The 18,798-nt window shown below is 39.2% G+C and overlaps 1 protein-coding gene across 1 annotated transcript in view; it reads left to right on the top strand.

Annotated features, from left to right (window-relative positions):
• Nucleotides 1–1,833: 1,833 nt before the first annotated feature.
• GANC (glucosidase alpha, neutral C) overlaps nucleotides 1,834–18,798 on the top strand; it is a 31,042-nt gene continuing 14,077 nt past the window's right edge. The window contains exons 1-13 of the mRNA XM_072986219.2: nucleotides 1,834–1,966; nucleotides 3,265–3,327; nucleotides 3,831–3,936; nucleotides 7,997–8,124; nucleotides 10,403–10,585; nucleotides 10,748–10,796; nucleotides 11,322–11,388; nucleotides 11,709–11,805; nucleotides 13,091–13,271; nucleotides 13,657–13,807; nucleotides 14,813–15,051; nucleotides 16,553–16,679; nucleotides 18,022–18,101. Of these exons, the coding sequence (XP_072842320.2) occupies nucleotides 1,938–1,966; nucleotides 3,265–3,327; nucleotides 3,831–3,936; nucleotides 7,997–8,124; nucleotides 10,403–10,585; nucleotides 10,748–10,796; nucleotides 11,322–11,388; nucleotides 11,709–11,805; nucleotides 13,091–13,271; nucleotides 13,657–13,807; nucleotides 14,813–15,051; nucleotides 16,553–16,679; nucleotides 18,022–18,101 (1,500 nt within the window). The 5' untranslated portion in view covers nucleotides 1,834–1,937. The remainder of the gene's footprint in view (nucleotides 1,967–3,264; nucleotides 3,328–3,830; nucleotides 3,937–7,996; nucleotides 8,125–10,402; nucleotides 10,586–10,747; nucleotides 10,797–11,321; nucleotides 11,389–11,708; nucleotides 11,806–13,090; nucleotides 13,272–13,656; nucleotides 13,808–14,812; nucleotides 15,052–16,552; nucleotides 16,680–18,021; nucleotides 18,102–18,798) is intronic.

Here is an 18,798-nt window from a genome sequence, read left to right as displayed (position 1 = left end):
TGGACCGGGAAGATGACACATTGAGGTGGGCGGGGCGACCGCTGTCCCGCCTCCCGGATTGTGCCTTCTAACCCTCAACTTGGACCGCTAAAGCCAAGGGCCCTGCTATGTTACCGCTGTTCTCGTGACCCGGCTCGCGGCCACACAGTCGCGAGGGGCGGAGGGCGCCTCTCCCCCCCCTTCCCCCGCTCCCGTTACGAGCCGCCAATGTGCTGGTCCGCTTCTCTTCAAGCTGTGGGCGCTTTCCTTCCGGCCCCGGGTGGAGGGACCGCGTTTGTTTACATTGGCAAGGTGGACGAAAGTTGAGCCGCACCTGTAAAAGGAGTTAGACGCCATAATTACAACCCGCCATTCGCAGAAATATCCCGTGTTGCATCATAATTTCTCCTCCACAAAGATGGGCAAAACGTCAATATTTAAAGTGCTATTTTTAAAAAATAAATCACAGAAGATCTTCGGGACGTTGCACTAATCCAATTGCTATGTGGCGACTCTCCGAGACGTCTCGTCCTGTCAGCCGCTCTGCTCAGCTCTTGTAGAAGCAAGCCTGAGGAGCCTTTTAGGGAGTCAGTCCATCTCATATTTGGTCTTCCTCTTTTCCTGCTGCCTTCTACCTTTCCTAGCATTATTTGGGGGTGGGTGGGTTCATTTAATCCCGCCTGCTCATGAGAAGGCTGCCTCCAAACTAGGACAGCCTCACTTTCAACCTATTTGCCCCCAGTGATAGTCCAGTGTTGATTTGATCTAAGATCTACCTGTTTGTTTTTCTGGCATCTTGGGGTATTTGCAAAGCGCTCTCTCGCCACCTTAAATAAAATTAATCACTTTTTTCAATTAACTTCCTTAACTTTCACACCAATACATCGTGATCAAGCATGTTTTGGTCTTGGTCTCCAATGGCACATCCCTATATTTTATGATATACAGTATTGTACTGTATTCTAGTTCCTTCATTGCTGCCTTTCTTAGTCCCAGTCTTCTGACTTTTTGGCTGCAGTTTCCATTAGGATTGATGATGTAACCAAGATATACAAAATTTCTTAATTATGCCTAATTAATCTGATTACCACTTCTGAAGAAGTGGGTTGGAGTCCACGAAACCTTCTGGCAAAAAGCAACAACGAAAAGTTAATCTGTAACAAAACTAATCACAAAACCCCTTTAGGTTTGAGAAAATATTCTGTAGATTGTGAGTTAGAAATCTGACTGCAAAGCCAAGCTTTGGGAGTTCCCTACTATCCTTCCTGGGAGAAGAGCCAACCTGTGGAGCCTTGGGCAAGGTGCACCATCTCAGGCTGCCCCCAGAAGAATACTACTGGGTATACCTAGGAAACCCTGGGATGGGTCACCCTAAATCATAATCTGTTTGGTAGTGTGCAGCATATAGGATGGCTATGAATGTTTTAAGTAAAATAAATAAAAAATAAATTAAATTATCTTACCTTTTCACTTCCTGTTTAGTAATCACTTGGATTATCGGTTTTTCATACTTGATATGTAGAGAGCTTTAGAGAGGTTAAGGAATTTCCTTAAGTAAACTAACATAGGATTTGGAACTAGTTTAGATTAAAAAGCAATCCATCCATGTAAAGCTTGTCATTGGGTAGGATGATCTCTCACAGAATTTTAGTGAATCAGTTTGTTTTCGGTGCCGTTTAATCACCAAGTTACAATCTCTAATGAAATTCTGTGATTACACTGATTCAATAACAAAGTAGTGGTAGTTAGCGATACTGTCACGATAACTGGTGCACCCAGCAATCACAAATAAAAACTCAGTTTCCCAGCATGCTGTGAGAGCAAGTGAAAGCAAGACTTCCTATTGGCTGAGAAAGGGTATTAGCCTGTGTTCCCTTCTCACGAACGTGCAGCGAGGGTGGTGAGGGTAGTGATCGGTGTGATCGTTCAAAAATACAGTAGCTCCGTCAGAGGAGTCCATGGAATCAGACAGCCAGGAAAAAATCAGGTAAAGACGCGTGTTTTCTGATTCATTAAGACGAGTAATGGTAGGCAATTACAGAGCTGCTAATTCAGTATTTGGTAATGATCGGTGTGATCCCCAAATTTACAGTGATTACCTTGAAGTATTGTGCATAAAGCCTTTACGCTAGACGTGAGAAATACAAGGCGAGGACGGTTTGCAAAAGAGAATTTTACAATTAATTTCACCCAAATCTTGCTATCTTTAGCAGTGGATTGGGATAATAGATACAGTACTGGAATATACATACCGTGGAGAAAACTGTAGTGCTGCTACGGAGTGGGGAGCAGGTAAAAACCACAGTCTACCATTTAGTTCTCCATTGGCCAATTTCCAGTGGAGTGAAGCAGTTATACCAGAAAGAGAAAGAAAGAAAGAAAAGTTGGGCAAAGTGAACTTTAGTCTAATCCAGTAAGCCTTTGGAAATTGTTAAGGAAGAGTGCACTTCACAGTTTCACTAACAAAAAATAACATTAATTCTGTTTTACTTGCTTACAAATCCTGCTGATACACTCTTGCTTTTTAAATTGAAAACACAGAACAAGTGGACCATGAGAATTATTTTTTAAAAAGTAGATCATGTCACACTGAAGTCAGTGTTAATGACGTTTTTATTCATCATTGCAAGAAGGAAAGAGTACTAGCAGACCCATCTTCTTGGTTTCTGCTAAGATTCTCTGCCAAAAAAACCCCAAACTACTGGAAAATAACAGTAATGGAGAGATGCATTGGTGAAAATGCAGAAGAAGGAAAGGAAGCTCTGTGTGTGAGAGGAAGCATGCCTTATTTTGTATAATTTAAATCTCTTTATTTTAATCCACCAGTATGACCCTCAATATGATCTGTTCTGGAAAAATATTCAAAACACCATAGCACTACACTTAGAACACTGTGGTCAAGCATGTTAATTGACCATCTATTTATTCTTATAAACTACTATTTTTCCTGCAGGAAAATTCTTCATGTAAAACACTATACAGTATTCTCTGCAGAAAGGGTTTATAAGGAGTGGAACCTTGGACCTGTTGCAAATCCAGTTCCCTGGGATTCCAGGCTAACCCTATAGGCTTCTGCCCAATGGCTGCCACTTCTTTGCTATTATATGCCACCCCTGAGGGGTATCCAGGTTTTTATGGAGTTTTTACACATACTGTAGTTATGGGACAGTCACTTCAAGCTAATTGTACACAACATTTTTTTACAAAGGATTAAGGGAATTTGTTAGTTATAGTTAACATGCTTGTTTCCCCTTGGAATTTTAAATTGTATTTTCTTTTATTCAGTGTTGAAGATGAGGCTGTGGACAGAAGTGAGTTTAAGACATGCAAACAAATTGCTTTCTATAGGTAAGGGATATGCATGATTATTATGTGCCTCAAAATCATTGTGTTGATACAGTTCATCCATAATGCGGGAAGAGAGGCTGTATACATCTTAACAAAACGACACAAAATAAATGTGCAGATTACTCTAGTTGCAGTTACACAATTATTTGATGTCTAGTTTGAGTCTTGCTACTACTAAATGGGAAACTGATTCGCTAGAGTAGACATATTGAATCAGTGGAATTTGGGTAGGTCAGCACTTATTTATTTATTTATTTATTTGATTTATATCCCATCTAACTGGTCTTGTGACCACTCTAGGTGGAGACTTGTGCAAGTCTCTGATTTGATTAGTCTTCTTGTAGACTAACAACTGGATTTACTCACTGATTGCAATCCGGTTTCAGTCCCTCTGAAGCCAATGGAATTTAAGTTGCAATTTTGAGCAGAGGCCTTTTATCTTGTTGGAGATAACTACAGAGGTGATTGGATTGTGTGAGTTCTCTTTTTCTCTCTTTCATCAGGCGTCAGAAATCTTTGTGTCCTGGGAAGCCCTTATACAGAGTCATACTGGACACAGTGGAATTAACAAACACTGTCAAATTCCAGATTACTTCTGGAGACTGCAAGGTGGGAATATATTTGGAATGTAATTGATCAAGAAAAGTTATATGCAACCTACCATACAAAAAATTATAGAGTCTAAAATGAGAGTGGCAGGAGATTATTTAACCTGTAAAGTATAGACATTGTTGTATTAAGAAGAAACTTTCTTCTTTCTAAAAGAAGAAACTTCCCGGTTTCAGTTTCACATCTTTTTAGCCGTTGTGTCTATATTCATTTCTCGAATATTGTTTCCCTGTTTCAGTTTCACATCTTTTTAGCCATTGTGTCTATATTCATTTCTCAAATATTGTTTCCCTGTTTCAGTTTCACATCTTTTTAGCCGTTGTGTCTATATTCATATTACTGTTGCTGTTATATGTATGGCATGCTTAAAATAAAAAAACCAAATGTAATTATAAGATTGTTAAAATAAAAAAACCAAACATCCTACCATAAACACTGTTTAAAATTATTAAGCATACAAAGATCATAAACACATCAGAGTAAATTATACTATTATAACCCCAGAATTGTTGGAGATAATCTGTATTGTGGTTGTATTATTCAAGTTTTTTTAATTTACCTTTTTAATAGATTACCTTTTAAGTAATATTTTCATATATTACTGTAGATATATCTTGAATAATCTTTATTCAGCTTTGAGAACTTTGCTTAACTGGGAGCAGTAGCCTTCTGAAAGAAGTCAGAAGCACTATATTATCATCACCATTGTAGATTTTCCTTTCACAACTAGTTAATCATACGCTGGGATCGTTTAAGAAAAGTATTAAGAATAGTATACAAACTATTAAGTTTGTATGTTATTCTTCCAAAGTTTACACCACTCAACTAGAATGTGATTGCCGCCACCGCCACCCAGGGTGGGAGTGGCAGGGAGGGTCTTCCATTACTACGGGCTCCATGAAGTCTAGACTTTTGCTGCTCCTTGAACTAACCATTATTAGGCTGGAGAGGACAGTACAAATAGGGTTGGGTGCCTGGTTCTCCCCAGCCCAATACTCTGCATGGGGGTGGGGGCGTTATTAACTCCACTAGCCCTGCCGCTTCCAGTTCTCACCAGGGCACGTGTTCCTGTCACTATGCTGGTGCAGTCAAGAACAGTCCACACCTAGGGTATAGTTTCCCAGGCTGATGCCAGCCAGCTGATGCTTTTCAAGGAGGGTTGGTAATGCTGGACCCTTGCCTGCTCTCGTACCCCTGAATTCATCCTACCTCTGGTGCTCTGCCAAAGACACTGCTTCTGGCATTTTCTCTCCCAGAGTCTTTTCTAGCCCAGGAAAGGAGCTGGGGAGCCCAGCAGGTCATCTTGATCTTCTGGGGCTCATCAGAGCTCATGCGCTGAATAGAAATGCTCCTCCCCCATGCCCTCACCCTTTAGCAGGCAAGAATGGGACCCATTCCCCAGTCCAGGGGCTCTGGACCTCCAGCAACCCATTCTCTATGAGAGTTGAGAAGACAAGCACCCATTCCTCTGCTGCCTCCACCCAGTCCTGCCCTCGGAGTCCATAGAGAGTGACATGTCTGAGCCCGAGTAGCCCGAGTGTCCCTCGTCCTCCTCCTCCTCCTCTAAGCCCTGGTCCTGCCAACCTTACCCAGCTTCCACCCCAGCCCACAGGTGTGGCTCATCAGTATCTGCATCCTTCATTCCCCCTGGGCACCTGCCTCCTGCTCATGGTGCCCTCAGGCTGCCCTGTTGCCAGGATGTCCCTAAAGTCTGCTAAGAGGCATGGAGCAAAGGCAGACAACCAGTAAAGGACAGCCAAAGAATCCCTATCATTGCAGAGAAGCATGTTTTGGCAAATAACTAATATAACTATTGAAGAGTAATTAAAAGCCCAAATACCACAATATAAAATTGTTGCCATCTGAGGCCTTAGTTGTTACTTTCTCTTAGTACTTATTAAATCATGGTAGCAGTGCTAAAATGTTGGTGTATCTAGTAAAACAAGATGGCTTTCTCCCCCCCTCCCCAAAAAATGCCCAGAACCAGATAGGCATTCTTATTTTACAAATAAGAATAAACAGGGCCTGGTAGAAAGGCAACCTTTTAAATACAGTATGGGATCATCCTGCAGAAGGGGTAGTTGATCTCAATAAATCTGAAGGCTTATCTCTAATTTTGAAGGCAAACTAGGGGCCATACAATATAAGGGGGGGGGGGAACTGCACAGAAAATAGCCCTGAGGGACAGGAATGACAAGATCCACTCTTTTAATACATTGAGGAACTGCTTCCCCACTTTATTGGTGGTTATTTTGTTTGTTCCAACTTGTTTCTATTAGTTTAATGGTGAAACATTGTCAACAGCCTTCCTTTTAAATTTATTTATTTATTTATTTATTTATTTATTTATTTATTTATTTATTTATTTATTTATTTATTCATGTATTCAGCTTTTATACTGCCCATCAGGCTATCAAGGCCACCCTAGGTGGATTATAGTGTGATAAATCAACACAAAATCAAATTAAACACAACAATCCACATACATAAACAACATCAAATTCAACATCAAATTTAAATTGTATTTCTTTACTTTTATGGCCTTAACCTATAAAGAAAATCTTCTCTCAGTCCAGGTACTCCCCTGCTTTCTTCTGGTTTAACTGGTGTTGGAAATATACTATATATATATGTAGTAAACAATGATGTTTACTATATTTATTCCAAATAAGTTGGAATAACTATAGAATTGCTGCAAGATGAGCTTGAAAAGCAGCTGGAACTTGTATTGCTGATTTAAAATGGAAGATCTCATAGCTGTGTTTTAAAAACATACTGTTGGAGGATATAGAGGTATAACACATTGGCTTGGAGAGTCACACAATGTCCATGTGTTCCTTCTTGTTATTATGTGCTGTCAAGTCACTTCCAAATTATGGCAACCCTAAAAGGATTTTTAAGTTATGTGAGATTTTCAATGCGTGGTTTATAATTGGTACCCCCCCCTACATGAGTTTTCATGGCTGAGCTGAGATTTGAACCTAGTTTTCCAAATCCTAATCAGGCACTGTATCCGCTATACCAGTGGTTCTTAACCTTTGTTACTCAGGTGTTTTTGATCTGCAACTCCCAGAAACTCCAGCCAGCAGAGCTGATGGTGAAGGCTTCTGGGAGTTGCAGTCCAAAAATATCTGAGTAACAAAGGTTAAGAACCAGTGTGCTATACCACACTGAATGTCATCTTAGTTCTCTCTGTCGCTTAATCTCTGACACATTAATTCTCTCCTACCCTTTTCCAGCTTGGCATGATGCATTGTTTCTACACTAGTAAGAGCAGTAACCATGAGTAGCTAAAATATACAACTATGTAAGTTCAGTGCAGTGATGGTTTTGGTAGTTAAAGATGTCCAACTCCCATTTCACAGCCCCCACAGCTTCCTGAAGATGAGTGGGATTACATGAGACTGCAAGAGTTTTGGACAGAAGTTGGAAATTTTTGGTTCAGAAAAACTGCTGCAGATTACATCATCAGCCTTACACAGCACAAGTTACACTGACAGGATTCAGTACATGTTTCTCATGTACAACAAGATCTACAGTATTTTCTGTGTTTTGAGGGGGGTGCTTGTGACTGATTTTCCTATCATGCATACAGATGCACATATGAAATTAATAATTGCTCTTATTTGTAGTGATGTATTAATATGAATTGTGCCAGAATAAAACCGTGCCTCGTGATATGAAGAGAAAATAGAATAAAAATGTAATGGGTTTTATTCAGACTTCGCATGAGGAAGATTCCAGCTCTTGGTTAAATGGCAGGATGAAGAGGAAATTTTCACCAGCTCTTCCTTCTCTCTGCAGCCCTTTGGCTTCTTGAGAAGCCATTCTGAAAGCTGAAGAGTTTTCAGGAACAGTTTGGGGGGGGGGTGCTAGGGGCTTCAAGGAAAGGAGATTTGGCAAAACTACTCTCCCCATATTTCCCAATGGGGAGCTGCTGCTACATCTTAGTCACTTCTTTTGGTGGAAAGTCTGACTCAAATCCAGCATAATCTGTGTGCTAAGTACATATTTTAATTGTTACCTGTTTGTTTGTTTGTTTGTTTTTATTCATTACCAGGCTCCTCTTCTAGTAGAAATTTATGAGATAGAGGGCAATATTTTCAGGCTTAAAATAAATGAAATAACACCACTCAAACCAAGATACCAAGTCCCCGATGTTCTCATAAAAGAACCTGCTAGTCTCAGGTAAGCTATGGGAAGAAACAGCTTGGGTGTTTATGCATCTGGTTTCTCAGGGTTATTCAAGGTTAGGGAGATCTGAGAGGGACAAATGTTATGCAAACAAATAAATAAGCAGCATAGAGGAATTGCGATTACATCATTTCTTTTCTGTGTAAACCAGGATGTGAGAACATAGTTTTGCCAAAGAATCCTGTGGTATGTTCAAAGACTAACAACTTTGTCATAGCATGAGCCTTTTGTGGATTATAGCCCACTTTATCAGACGGCAACATATCAGGTATATACGCTGCATACTTGGATGGAGGTGAAACTAGACAAAGGTCAGAAGGAAACAAATGACTTAATTGAGTTAGTCCAATCATGAACAGACTCACTGGGCTGGAGCATCTCTGTTACCAAGTGTGCCTTGGTTCACTGGATCTACTCTGATTGCTGTAATGTAGAAAAATTAGCAGCTTTTGGCATCTTGTGTACCTCTTCATCCCAAACGACTGTTGGAGACTTGCCATATCCTTTTAGCAACTGTAGGGCACAACTGATCTACAGGCAGAGAGCTCCATAATTGCTTGAACAATTGCTGACTTCCATTAGCAATGAATACCCCTCCCACGGTTGGTGTAAAAAGACAGCTGCATACTTAAGGGGCTGTTGCACATGAAGAAAAAAACAAACACAATTTGTACCATGTTTGTATATAGTTTTTACTTGTCCAATCCAGTTGATCTGTGTTTGGAGGAACTATGTCTCCTCAGAAAGCACAGGGATCTTTTTCTCATAAGGGGATCAAAGGGTGGAGTTTATCTTGCGCATTGACTAGGAGTAGGAGTGAAGGTACAAATGGGTATATCGGTGTGCCCACGTTTTGAGTCAGCAGGTCTCTGTGATCTGAATTTCTTTACCCCAGCATATATACCTTTCACCATTAACCTTTTTACTTTTTCCTAATTTTGTTTTCTCTGTAAGGAATTCATTGGCTATTTGAAATACAGAAACACATAGTCATCAGTGTTGGGCCTTCTTCTCACAGTTTTATTTTCTACTTGGCTCTTTTAAGGAAACAATCTCCACAAAGTAGCACACAAGTCTGTTTTTATCATAATGTGTTTGCCTTTATTTACCTGTTAACTGTAGAAACTTGGCTTTTCAGGCAGGCTTTCCCTCATGTCAATTCTTGAATTCTATCTTTTCTGTTCTTTTATTCCCCATCTTGATCATGCTATATTAATGTTCAAAGGTGTTTTTTTAATTATGAATGTTGTTTATTTTGATTGTGCAGTTTTTATTGTTATTTAAGGTAGACACTGTCTAGGGGGGGCAGGGTATGTATGTATGTATGTATGTATGTATGTATGTATGTATGTATGTATGTATGTATAAATAAATAAATAAATAAATAAATAAATAAATAAATAAATAAATAAATAAATAAATGGTATACAGGAAAGGAATAGCCAAATCCATAAAGGATTAAGCTTTGACAAAAGTGTTCGTATCCATTTGGAGTAGATATTTCTGAGATTTTTCTATCATGCGTTTCCAGGATAAGACTGACTGTTTGATTTTTAAGTTCAATTTTATCTCACGTTATGGACAGAAAAAGGTCTCAGAATTAGAGACGTGCAGATTTACAGAGGGCAGGGATTATAACTCTCAGAATTTCCCCAGGGAGGTATACAGTTAAAATTGTAAATTTGCACACCTGTACCCAGAAAATATGATCTATGCCAGAGAAGCACTGGTTATTGCTTCTGATAGTAAGGAACACTCCTCCTTTCATCATGTCTATAATATCATTTCACAATATCAGGTCTCTCCGTACTCAATACCCGTCTTTCCTTCTCTTCCCTCAATGCATGCCCAGAATATTGAGATTCTTTGAAAAACTAAACACTTAGTAAAGTTATTATCAAATAATGTGGAATCTGAACAGTTGTGTATTTATGATGCATTTTTATAATATGAGTTACTCTGATTGCATAATATGAATTACGTTAAGATGGTCATATGCTTAGCTACATATATTTATATGCCCCAAGATGTATCCAAGTGTGAAAGGAGTTTCATCAGCCACCTGTGGATTAAGAAAAGATAACTTTTCTGGGTGAGATACCCTTCCTCAGCTAGGACTATGGGCCATCTCAGAAGGTGCTCCTTGCCCCACATAACTAGGATGTAGTGATTTATATATATATATCTCCTCACTTGCTTGGTTTCTTCTTGGTTATAGTGTGCAACAAGCTTTCAGATATTTTATCTACTGCTTCTTTTTCCTGTTTCCTAGGCTAACAATATCAGAGAAGAATGCAGATGAGCTTGTGTTGGTTTGTGCCTCTGAAGACCAGCAGCTTCGCATCACAGTAGATCCTTTTGAAATACAGCTTATTTCAAACAAAGAAGTTGTACTGAGCATCAATTCAAATGGCTTGTTGTATTTGGAGCAGCTACAACCACCACCCCAAATCAGGTATGATAGCTTTCAGTGTTGGTTTCAGTCCAAGAAGGGGATAAAACATCTCAGGCTGCAAAACTTAAATGTTGTTACTCAGAAGTAAGTTCCACTGAAATTGTTGGTAAGTTAATAAACTGAAATATGCTAAGTAACTATTCTTGGGCTTGTTTTTATTAGGGAGTCTACACTGCAAAAAAAGAAAGATGGATCTGTTGATTCTCCAAAGGTAAAGCTACCTTGTATTTGTAGACACTGGCCTTGTGAATTTGTCCAGGATATATTTCTCCCCTAATTGAGAACTGTGGGCTACATTAAACATAGGGATAATCGCATGGCTGACAGTTTTTGCACTGGGACTTACTCCTGAGTTGGCATACTTAGAGCAGAGTTGTGCTTTGCAGTCTTCAAAGCTGTTGCACTGGCTTTATTCCTGAGTACACAAAGCTTTTTATGCTTGGTGAGAAAAGGTCCAAATTGGTAAGGAACTTGCTTGCTTGTGCCCACTTTGCTTTGTTCCCATCTGCTGTGTCCTTAGCCCTGCCCTGGATTCATGCCCTGCTCAAATGTGACCCCTGAGATACATCCCAACCTGTGCCAGACTGGTTTCTCACCCTTGCCTGTTTTTTTTTTTCAAATTCAGTCTGCCTCTGTAATAACACAGCTAGGTTTTCCAAATGTACATATAGAGGATTTTGTTGGCAATGTATGAAAAGTCAGTAAAGTTGCATTTTTATTATGTTTATCCATGCAGGAAAATCAAGAAGACCTAGGTCTATGGGAAGAGAAATTTGGCAGTTTTTTAGATATCAAAGCAAATGGTAAATGTAGTCTTAAAATGTTTCTGCAATTCTAGCTTATCACTTTGGCTAATTGTGACTCATGTTTACATTTAGTTTGAGGGGTTGGTGCTAGTGATTTTGCTTTGTATACAGTATTTGGATGGGATGGCTGAGCCACTTAGTTGACCTATGATTCTTGGCTCAGTTGTATTGTGGTATCATCAGGATTTCTGCGACTAACGACAGCTTGTCTATGCATAATAGAAAACAAAGACCCTCAGTGGAAATCAATTTTGAATCAGATACCAACCAGACCATATTTATATTGTGCTTGTTCTGTCTCACTGTTGTTCTTCCAGGTCCTAGCAGTATAGGCTTAGATTTTTCTTTGTATGGATTTGAACACATCTATGGGATACCTCAGCATGCAGAGACACTTCTTCTTAAAAACACCAGGTAATGAAATTGATAGACATTGAGTGGTCACAAACATTCCGAGGATTAGAAATGCGCAGTCCAAGATTGACTGATTGGATTAAAGTAATAAATGGAATTCAACCTCTTGTCACTTTCAGCTTTGTTCTCCATTTCCTACCCTGCTTTCCGCTTCCCCAGCTTTTGTAGACACCCTGCCTATCCTTTCTTGCCTGCATCAAACAGCCTCTACTCCACCTTGGTAATGTCTAAAGATTTTCCAAGCACCATTTTCTTTTGATTCTCCTTTCCTCTACTTGTGTCTCCCCCATCATTCCATATTTTAAAAGATTTCTGCTTCTGTGCCAACTACCTGCTCTGTTCCTTTTCTTTGGTCATCCAATACAAGGACACTGTCTTCTTAATATCAACATCTTGCCAATAGCCTCTGTTCTCTTAAAACCCTATATGAAATATTCCTCGTGTTCCTGTTTGTGTTTGACCTCTTTCTATTCCCCACCAAACATGTCACTGACTCAAAGCCCATCGCCTACTCTACTCCTTGATTCAAGCCATACTTCATCTACAACCCTGTTCTCATCCTTTCCATGCTACGTGAATTCTCTTTTTGCTCACTTTCCTAGTCCACAGCATCACACACAGCTTCTTTTGTTGCAGATTGTTTTCATTCATTTTCTACCCAGAAACAGCATCTCTCGCAGAAGCTGTGTTGTTTATTTGGCCATTGACATTCTCAAGCTGTGTAATTGTGATCCAGAATTTCCTTGCTATTGCATCAGCTCAGAAAAAAACAGGGGAGGGGTGTTCGTAGTCCTGGTATATAAACAAAGGAGACAAGGACACCAGGACACATATTGGTGTTAAGAATTGCTCCTGAGGACAGAGGGAGGGTGCTGTTGCTCTCATGTCCTGCTTTGGGTCTGTTCACAAGCGTATGATCGGGCATTGTGTGAAAGAAGGTTCTAGAACAGATAGGCCTTTGGTGCGATTGAACAGGAGCTATTCTTTTGTTGAAAATAATACAATAGAACAGAATAGCAGCAGTCAGTATTCCACAAAATGTATTTTATTAGTCAGCTTTTCTACAGGAAGGTACTGTAGCATAAAACACAGCTCAGAAATCACTATCTTCATCCCATAGAATATTAATGTAAGCAGCTACTTCCGCTGGTACTATTGGCTTTCCAAGGCAATTGTTAAATTTTTAATGTCCATCTCTGACATTGGGATGAACCAAAATAGCACTGCTGTATCCAGTGTAAGCAAAGTCCTTTCTACAAGCCCTGTGTCTGTCTTTCTGTTCTAGTGATGACGACGTCTACCGGCTTTATAACCTCGATGTCTTTGGATACCAGATCCACAGTAAAATGGGCATTTATGGTTCAGTGCCCTTGCTGTTAGCACACAAGCCTGACAGGACCGTTGGGTTGTTTTGGCTGAATTCCTCAGAAACGCTGGTGGAGATTGATACAAAAGCAGCTCTGGAGGTGAGCACAGCCCTGCAGTCTTGCCTGAGTGTAAAAGTGGGGCTGCAGTGCATTGGGGGATTAGTAATGGGGGCGGGGAGGGTTTTTTTTTTTTTAATTGAGAATTAGTTATTCTTAGAATACTGTAGCCAGCATGGCCAGTAGCCATACTGGCTGGGGTATTGTGGGACATGTAGTAAAAACAAACAACTGTCCCCTTCTCTCCTAGTAATTTTCTAGATGTTTACTTAAGTAACACTACAGAACATATGTTGAACTGACATCTCACCTCTTCTGAGAGGTTTATGTTTGGTTACTTATACTTTAAAAAGTCATGTGATATCTCTGCCGGAATGGAAAATCCTAATGCAGTTGTCTCAGTTTCTGTACTGTATGTGTTTCAAAGGTTTTGCCTTCCAGAACTCCAGATATTTCAAAGCAGAGAATTCTGCCTCAAACTGATGTGCGCTGGATGTCAGAAAGTGGAATAATTGACACTTTCATCCTAATGGGACCCAGTCCTTTTCATACATTTAAGCAGTATGCACAGTTGACAGGTATGGTCTCATAGCAAAAAGGCAACATTTAATATTTAATTCTGTAGTATTCTTACTCTTTCTTAAAATGGAAAATGATAAAAAGAGAGACTTAAAACATTCAGGTGACAAATCCGACAAATATATTTAAAAAAGAAAGGGCCATCTATGTACACTTAAAATACAAAAGCATTGTTATAGCGGAGTCTTGTAGATAAACTTTTTAAAAGTAGCACCTCACAGACAGGTTAATTAACTATCTACTTCAGCTTCGCTTATGTGTCTAATAGATGCAGAAGGATTTGTGTTTTTTCCCCCTTTGTTCATTGTATTGCATGCAATAATATAAGGTATGTGCCATTTTATACACCACTTTTATGAACTATCAAATTCAAGAAGGCATGTATTGGGTTCTCCAGTCGCTAATCATACACAGCGCTGCATAGCTTCAGCATGGTTGCTGTGGTCTGTGTCTTCAACCCATTACATTAGAACTAATTCCTGCTTGTAAAGCCACATAAATGATTATTGTGATCCTGAAATGCTTCCATATTTCTAATGAAATGGATTATTCCCCAAATGCTCCCATTCAAATATAATAGTTTTTAAGGTGCCACATGTTTTTTACTTGTTTTGCTTTATTTTCTTTGGATATTGTGTGCAATCTTTGTTCCTGTCCCAAAGTTAGGAAAAGGAATAAAAGTTGCCTTAATTATGAAGTTGTGATGCTAGTATGGTGCTCAACTAACTAACTAACTAACTAACTAACTAACTAACTAACTAACTAACTAAATAAATAAATAAATAAATAAATAAATAAATAAATAAATAAATAAATAAATAAATAAATAAATAAATAAATAAATAAATAAATAAATAAATAAATAAATAAATAAATAATACAGGGACCTGCTCTGGAGACATGTGCTAAAAGAGCAAGCAAGAGCAATGAAGGTATTGAGTACTCAGTGATGGTACTGATTTTAGTTTGGAGGACTTTGTTATTTATTTCCTTGCTTCTGTCAGGTACTCAAGCCTTGCCTCCCCTCTTCTCCCTTGGCTACCACCAGTGCCGTTGGAATTATGAAGATGAGAAGGATGTGGAAATGGTAGATACAAGCTTTGATGTATCTAACATCCCATATGATGTTATATGGCTGGATATTGAGCATACAGATGGCAAGCGCTACTTCACTTGGGATAAAAAGAAATTTGGCAATCCTGAGCGAATGCAAAAGCAAATACTTATGAAGAAAAAACGGAAGGTACATAACGCAGGTAGATTAGAGAGAGGTTTTTTTTCCCCCTCTCACAGAAGTCTGTAGCCCATGTGGTTTCCCAGAACAGCACTGAACATCCAGAGTGTACATTCACAGCCAGATTTTTAAAATGAATGTTATGGCTTGAATCCAGAAACAGTTATAAGAGAAGCCTTTTATGCTGGTAAACTTCCTTTTCAAATTCTGAAACATGTTTCATTTCTGAAACAGCTTTTTCCAAGTAGACTTTCTTCAATGGCTAATTAGGAATGGCTAAAGCAGCTTCTCATTTCACTTTCAGCATTAATACAGAGAACTAGATACAGTGGTATTAAAATGCATGTGTTTTATGGATGGATTTTAAAAGGGAAGCACATAAACTACTATTCCTATAGCCAGTGAGGACTAATGGAATCATAGAATTGTAGACTTGGAAGGTAGTCCAAAGGCAGTGAGTCCAGTGCCCAATTAATGCAGAGCTAAAGCATCTACATTTCATTTAAAAACCTATGGTACCTACATTTCTAGAGATATGAACAGTTTCCTGTAGGAAATATAGAACTGCATTCTCTTGTTTGAATGTGTGGAAAAAATTAAGTTCTATAGCACTGTATTAATCCTAGTCTTACCGTGAATTCATCCACCTTTGAATGTCCTGCTCCTACTCTTTATTACATATAAGAGAGTGCATACTCAAAGCTGGAACCCAATTTAAAAATTAACATGAGAGGAATGTGTGGTGAAGCATGCTAAGAGATCCTTACCTCTTAGAATACAGTAGGACTTTAGTATCCACAGGATCAGTATCCATAATTTCATTTATCCTCACTCTGGAAAAATTAAAAATTTTATATGAAGGCGCTCAGAAATATATATTTCCAAGATGTAATTACCATAACAAGCTTCCAGAGGAAACTAGAGAAAGTCCTCTACATAGGGTTTGGTATTATCTGCAGTTTTTAGGCATCCACACAGGGGTTTAGTCCCAATCCCCTGCTGGTACCGTGACCCTACTTTATTTTGTAAGGTATCACACATTTGTAAATATCTCCATGTTAAAGTTATTCAGTGTGAGCTAATCAAATACTTCTTCAGGCGGCATTAGGCTTTTGTAAAACCCAGGTGGTTGATGAAGTGGTTGTCATTTTTTTAGGCCTTTCTCTGAAATGATTAGAAATTTGTAACTCCTAAACCTTCCTGGAGCATATTGAACAGTACAGTCTTTACATTTACAAGATTTAAGGTGTTGCAGTCCCAGTTGCTCAAAAGACACCATGAAGGAAGCCTTGTTCTCTCAAGGCTATGTCTCTGTGGCTTTTGGTTGTTGTGGGTTTTTCGGGCTCTTTGACCATGTTCTGAAGGTTGTTCTTCCTAACGTTTCGACAGTCTCTGTAGCCGGCATCTGGTTTGGTGGGTTTGGTTTGGTGGGTTTGGTTGGTTTGGTTGGGTAGGTAGGTACTGAACGGTCAACAAAAAAATTACCTTACTTTTTTTCCTCTATGTGCAGCTTGTTGTTATTCTGGACCCCCATATTAAGGTCGATCCACTGTATACCATATATTCACAGGCAAAAGAGAGAGGATATTTTGTAAAAGATCGTAAAGGTGATGATTTTGAGGGTATCTGTTGGCCAGGTAATGATCCTTCATCTTTACTGCTACAAATCTCATTAAAGAAATAAGTTAGTGTAAATTTTGTTGTTATTATAACTGATTTGTTCACCAGAAATAACATGATTTCTTGATCATCTTCTGTTTGTGACCAAATTTAAATATAAAACTTCATGCTAATTTTCTGTCTTCATTTGAAATTGGTGATAATAGCAGGGATTCCACCTCATGCTTCTGGCTTCTGGCTTGGATGGGACAATCCCCACTAATCGGAGATTCCCCTCCTCTTCACTCTGTCTGCTGTAAGGACAGTGAATGGAGAGCAGGAGAATCCCCAGAAGAAAGGGTTTAGGGAGGAGTGTCCCTAAACCCTTTTCAGGTCAGAATGGGACCATATGTGGGCCATATTAAGCCCATGGGCCAAGGGTTTCTGTCCCCTGATTTGTAAAGTCCTATCAAGTCGGAACCAACTTATAGTGACCCTAACAGGGCTTTCAAGATGAGATATTTAAAGAGCGATTTTACCAGTTCCACTCCTCCAGTCAGTTTCAATGACTGAGCGGAGAACCCTGGTCTCCAGAATCCCAGTCCATGATTCTGTCCACTACACTACACTGGGTATCTTGTGCCTTAAGCTTTAGTTAATCAGGTGTTGTTCAGCTGGACCAAAAATACACTATTTCTACACACTTTATGCCTATATTTATGGCTAACAATGTCCTGAGATAGGCTGCATCTAGATTAGGTTAGTTGAGCTTCATTTCCACTGAAAACCATGGGACTTAATTCATGAAGAATTTGTCTCATTGATTTCAATGTGGCCCATGTTCAAATAAATTACTCTGCATCTAACTAAGTACAGTATCTTCAGTATTTATTCTAAGCTTATACATTTGATTATTCAGCATTGATCCAGTGTCAAAACTACATTATAGAGCATGCACGGAGGTATAAGAAGCCAGAGAGCCAGGTCCTCTCTCCCAGAGTCTCCATTTTTGTGGACAGGTTTGCCTGCCAAATTCCATGTGATGTTAAATTTGTTTTTACATTTAACATACACATTGTTATTTTAATTGCAAATACCGTCAGCCAGGAGAAACTAGTAATTATCAAGATGACTACGACTATGGAATGAAATTTAGCCTTTCCCTCTCCTTGCTACAGTCATGTAGAAAATCTTTCTTGAAGCTCATATTTGTATGTCAGTTCCTAACAGAGAGTAGTAAAGCCTAAGATCTCTCTGCTGTCTACCTGTCTAACGGTATTTGCTTGCTTACTAGTGGTATTTTGTAGTACTTTATTTGGATGACAAAATAAAAAAAAATTGCTTTATTCTGAAAATGCAGTATTGTTCCCATATCCACAGGTCCCTCTTGTTACTTGGATTTCACCAATCCTGAAGTTCGAAACTGGTATGCAGATCAATTTGCATTCAAAACATATAAGGTTTGTGTTCTATGATATTTTGTGGCTGAATCCTTAAAAACAGAGGACAGAGGCAGAGAAACTCAGCTTTTACAAAGTCAGGAGCTTATATTTGATGAGCGCACATAAGAATGATCCTGAGTATAACAAGACAGGTTTAAGGTGGGTTGGCTGTTGAACAATCCTCTCTACTCAGAAAGATAGAGAAACCATAAGAGATTAAAGGGAGCAACGTAGTTCACACAAGGAGGATGGACTGCAGTCAAAGGGACTGTACCTTTTAAGCAGTTCTTCCACCTCCAGATCTTTCTACACTAAAAGTGACTTACTCAACATGTACCTCCCAATTTTGTCATTTTGAATGTCATTTTAGAAGGAAAACTTCATGTTGTGACTCGCTCTGCTTACTCGTATCCCAGGTGCAGACCAAAGAGGGAGGAAAAACACTGATGGCAGTGCTATTAGTGCAGTCTGCAAAGAAGCCAGTTACTTGTAGAAATGTTGAAGTGCCACTATCAACAAAGTCAATGCCTAAAATAGGATGAGTGGGAGAGATTGAAGTTGTATCCCTCTGGCAACCAGAAAGCTTATTAGAAGAATGGAAAGGAGAGCAGATTTCAACATTGTCTCTGCCCCATGTAGATCCATGTTTTTCCAAAGTATTGTGGACAATGGAGAACCCTTTTAAATTAGAAGGGGTCGGGGTCGGGGGCTACAA

Source organism: Pogona vitticeps, chromosome 1, assembly GCF_051106095.1.
Source record: "Pogona vitticeps strain Pit_001003342236 chromosome 1, PviZW2.1, whole genome shotgun sequence".
Lineage (NCBI taxonomy): Eukaryota > Metazoa > Chordata > Lepidosauria > Squamata > Agamidae > Pogona > Pogona vitticeps.
This window is presented reverse-complemented; position numbering and strand designations above follow the sequence as displayed.